This window comes from Neltuma alba, unplaced genomic scaffold, assembly GCF_004799145.2.
Source record: "Neltuma alba isolate B1F8T4 unplaced genomic scaffold, ASM479914v2 tig00012484_pilon, whole genome shotgun sequence".
NCBI lineage: Eukaryota > Viridiplantae > Streptophyta > Magnoliopsida > Fabales > Fabaceae > Neltuma > Neltuma alba.
The window spans coordinates 93,338-98,408 of NW_021636958.1; the positions used below are offsets into that span (position 1 = coordinate 93,338).

General features: G+C 35.9%; 1 protein-coding gene across 1 annotated transcript; it reads left to right on the forward strand.

Moving 5' to 3' along the window:
- Window positions 1-2,138: 2,138 nt before the first annotated feature.
- Window positions 2,139-3,996, forward strand: LOC114727539 (ankyrin repeat-containing protein ITN1-like). Its single transcript, XM_028914241.1, has 3 exons — window positions 2,139-2,199; window positions 2,829-3,259; window positions 3,349-3,996. The coding sequence occupies exons 1-3, from the start codon at window positions 2,139-2,141 to the stop codon at window positions 3,994-3,996; spliced, it is 1,140 nt and encodes a 379-aa protein (XP_028770074.1).
- The last annotated feature ends 1,075 nt before the right edge of the window (window positions 3,997-5,071 follow it).

The following is a 5,071-nucleotide window of genomic DNA, read 5'->3' on the forward strand; positions in this document are numbered from 1 at the left end:
TAGTGGTATATGTGGAAAAATCCTTTAGTAATTAGGGCACCAGCTCTCTCACAAGAGTCATCTCCACAAAATTAATTTACTCAAAATATACGGTCCTTCTTTATTTGTAAGGCTACTAACAATTCTCTTATTGCCCTCCTACTCAAAATATAATTGAGTGGTGATTACAGAGTTAACGGAGGGAGAAGAATTAGAGATGAGTAATACGCTCAAGGCCATAGCTGAAAACAACTGGTTGGCTGCGAAAGCATTCATTGATCGCTATCCTCAGGTATTGGACGTAGATTTTGCGAAGTCAATGGGCGAAACACCTCTTCACGTGGCTGCAAAATTTGGGCATCTGGACATAGTAGAGGAGCTGGTGAGATTAGTTCCAGAAGAATATCTGGAGATACGCGATGCTTACTGGGGCAATACTCCGCTTGCAATGGCTGCTTCACACAGTGAACTTATCCCAGTTGCAGCATGCTTGATCAGCAAAAATAAAAAGCCACTTGAAATTCCAACTGATAATAACGCTTGGGAGATTCCGGCTAACTCGGCTTTTTATTCTGGCCGAAAGAAAATGGGACGTTATCTTTATTCTGTCACTCCTTGGGAAGTCTTCAGACCAGACAACGGCAGTACTGTGGGGCCCCTTTTTCTCCAAACCTGTTTGAAACTTGGAGAATTAGGTAGCATAACTACTTTTAGATAAATAATTTTATACACAGCATAATAATATATGTGTTTCATTTTCGTTTGGGTTAAGGTATATTTTAGTCCCGAAAGTTTTCACGAAGGAACTGTGGGTATCCAAAAATATTTTTTGAGGTAAAGTGGTTCCGGAAGTGACAAAATCGTAGCAATGTCGTCATATTTCAACGGAGTTAAACGGTCAATGTTAGTTGACCAATTTGTGTTGGGGTGGTTCTACCATATAGGATAGCACGCCACATAATAAAATGAAATACCAAACATGTCCCTTTCTTCTTCCTCCTCCACCACACGTTCTTTGGGAACAAACCAAAAACAAATGCAGAGCTGAATATTTCTGGGCTTACCTTCATCCCTCACTGTTCAACCTCTTGCTCTGTTTTTATTTTTCTAATATTTCTCGCTTTATAATCATGTTTGTTGTTTGGTTTTGAATTTGGATTTCAAAATCTATTGTGATTTTTTTTGGTTGATTTTAATTAATGAAGTTGGTCATAGTGAGGCTTGTGTATTTGGAGAGCTACTGTGAAGAGCTGAAGATACCCACAAATATCATAATCAATCCAAACTGCCATTGCCGTGTGAAATTTTGACTGACACTGATGCTATGCCAGAGTCTCTTTATGATCTTAAATATTCTCTATGACATGCCTGAGTCTCCCGTATGAATGGCATTTTGAAATACTCCAATTAGTTGAGATTTGAGTCTCCTGAAGCAATTAAGAGCAAAGATACGAAGGTTGCTGTAGGTTGTCGAGGAGGATAGTGAGAATAACTAAGAGTAGGGGCGCGAATATCTAGAAAGAAGATGAAGAAGCCATGGAATGATCTAAACTAAAATTCTCCATGGATGCGGATGATAATGATGAAGGGTAGAGATTTGCGTTTTTCTAGATTCGTTTTTCTTCTCATATTGGTTAACTGTTGATCTGGGTTTAAAATTTTTTTATGGGACTGATGATGATGATGCAGGGGAAAGGTTTCTTTTACTTTATTTTTTTTCAGTAAGGGTTGTGATGATGTGGCATGTTATGTGACATAATATTTAATATGACAGATCCACCTCAGTACAAATTGGTCAACGAAAACTTTCAGGACAAAAATGTCATTTTACCCTTTTCATTTCCCCCCGTCAGTTTATGATGTGGCATGTTAGGCTTTTTTCCATTTCTCATACTATATGATGTTGGTGCATAAATAGATATTGCCTTGGATTTGCTCCGACGATGCAAGGAGCTGCTTTTTGCTACTGACATAAACGAGGACCCAATAATTCAGAATATTGCACGCTATCTTCCTTTGTCTCTGAACATATGTCAACTTCCGTTCTGGAAGCGATGGCTGTATCACTGTTAGTGCATATTATTACTTTCTACTACTCTCTGTTTTTCCCTACAATTTTTTTTATGTTGTTTGCTCATTTTAATTATACACTAGCCAAAATGGTGAATTATGATGATGAGGATAAAGATGGTGAAGATGAAGTTATTTTAACTGCCACTGGTATTCATCCACCAAGGCTCTTTGAAAATTTGGTGAAACGTTTATGAAGCTTTTCCAAAAATAATGTTGGCAAAATTCCAAAAATACAATTTATACAATTAACCCTCAATTTATTGGAAAATATTATCTCTGACTTTATTATTATTTTTTTGCAACTATTATTTCTGACTTCATGTTTCATACAAAACAATCCCTCGATTTATCTCTAGTTATTTCTTGCAATATTATTCGAAGAAGCTTATGTGTTCCATTTCTTTGATCACATTTGGGTGGAAGACATCAAAATACCATCAACCACAACCACGGGGCATTTCTGCGTAGATATTCAGCAAGAAGGCGAGAGCAACCAAGCTGGTCAAGGTACAAAATTCTCTCTCACTTTAGAGGATGAAATTAATTAATATTATATTACTATTATTATATAAAATAGATTATACAATGTAAAGTTACGTTTTTCAATTTATTCATTATACATACCAAAGTCCATGTCAACAGGCCTAGGTCTATTCCATTGGCCCATCTCCAGCACCTACAATTTGTTAGGTACGTAAATGTACCAAAAAGTTTCCCCAGAACTTAAATTGGATGCCTTTAATATTTTAATTCTATTTGATTTACGACTGGTGCAGGAATCAACAAAATATATGAGATGAAGGTGCAGCATGCAAAAGCACATGAAATTCTAAACTTAGTTTGCGAGAATCTGAGACATTTGAATGAAGTAAAGAAGAAAATGTTTGGAAAAGCACTGATATCTGTATCTGAAGAAGAGGGTGTTGAGTTTTTGTTGCGAGTAACGAAGGCAAACACAGAATTAATAATGCTAGTCATTTATGGTGGGTCCCGCTTGCCCATTTTCTTCCATGCTGTTAAGTATCGTAGAGCTGAGATTTTCAACCTGCTCCGTGGTTTTCGCTTTAAGAATGTGGTGGCGTCATTTGCTGATTCCAAGAGCTCAAATACCTTGCTGCATGTGGCAGCCATGTTGGCTCCTTCTTCCTACCTTGACCACATCTCTGGTGCTACATTGCAGATGCAAAGAGAGATGCAATGGTTCAAGGTTAGTTAGAAGTGAAATTTAATGCTCTTTCCTTCGATATTGTGTCTTTTATTAATTACTTATTATGTATTTATTTTCTGTAAAAATAGGCTGTCGAGAGTGTGGTGGGTCCTGGATATAAGCTAGTTATAAACAACGACAAGTTGACGCCTCTAGAGTATTTCAAAAGAAACCACAAAGAGCTTAGGGCTGATGGAGAAAAATGGATGAAAGAAACAGCATCTTCTTGCTCAATTGTTGGGGCTCTAATCGTTACCATCATGTTTGCGGCAGCTATAACGGTTCCCGGAGGGAACAATCAGAATTCAGGATACCCAATGTTTATGGAGGAGAAGTTATTTAAAGTCTTTTTAATTTCAGATGCACTTTCCCTGTTTTCTTCCACAACTTCCGTGCTCACATTTTTAGGGATCCTCACGTCGCGCTATACATATGAAGACTTCCTTTACTCACTACCCACAAAATTGATAATAGGTCTTTCTACACTGTTTCTATCTATTGCAACTATGATGATTGCTTTTTCAGCAACCATAATGATCATGTTGCAATATCACTCATCACGTTTATGGGTCATTCTTCCTGTTCCTATACTTGCTGCTGTTCCAGTAACCCTCTTTGTAGTATTACAATTTCCTCTTCTTGTTGAAGTATTTCGGTCTACTTATGGTCCAGGCCTTTTCAAGAAGAAGGTGGTGACGTGGCCTTTTCCAAAAGTTGCTGACGGATCTAGAGCTTAACTTGTTTCCAATATTAGGTTCTGTTCTACTAAGATCTATGTAAGTACGTGCTTCGCGTCTTATTACTTCATGTATTTTCTGTTGAATAAGAAATTTCTGATCCCTTTGAATCTTATAATGTAAAGCACCATGCGTGAAGATTGATAATGTTGTGACTATAGCAGGAATACATATGGGCCTTTTATAGTTTGAATCCAAATAAGGTTGAACAATTTAAATTTAAATTAATAAAAAGTTTAATTGTATTCATGAGCATTTTTCCATCAATAATAAGAAATAAAGTGATGGTTGAGATTTTTTAAATTCAAATTTAAGAGATCAAAATCATCAATGCAATAAAACGGAAAATTTTATATTCTTTTTTTAAAATATTCAATGAATTAATATCACAAAAAAATTACTATCACTCCTTGGCTCTCTTGGTGTGTGAGAGAGAGTACCCCGTCAAATTAAAGCCTCAAAAATCAAGCTGCTAATGATCATTCCTTTCAAGATATCATTGATGACTGTTTTCATAAGTTTCGCACATATAGAGAATGTAAAAAGCTCTGCTAATTATGTAACTACATAGGGTCTTGAAATTATAAGATCGTTAATAATGGGTTTTCCAAAAAAATTAAAAATGGGTAATATGGTCATTTAAATAATCTTTAAAATCCCTATTTAGATTTATTTAAATTGTGCAAAAAGCTAGAGTTCAATTTTTTTAAATTCAAATTTTTTGCCATATTTTTTCAATTCAAATTTATGAGATTAAAATTATTAATATGTAAGATTTATTAAAATCTCCAATTAATTAATATGACAAAAAATCACAGTATGTTCGTGTGAGAGAGAGAGAGAGAGAGACAAGATCCGCGGGATCGTATAGTCATCGCATGGCATTGGCAGACCAGAGTAGCCCCTATAGTTACTTTTGCGTGGTCACTACACACTATCACCGTACATCAACTGGTTCAAGCTCTCCATGGCCATTACACGTACGTGAGGGCCGCGAGCAGGTGTCCGTGAAATTATGAGGAAAATTACAGTAAAATTTTAAGAAAAAAAAAATTATTAAAGAATCTCAATAACA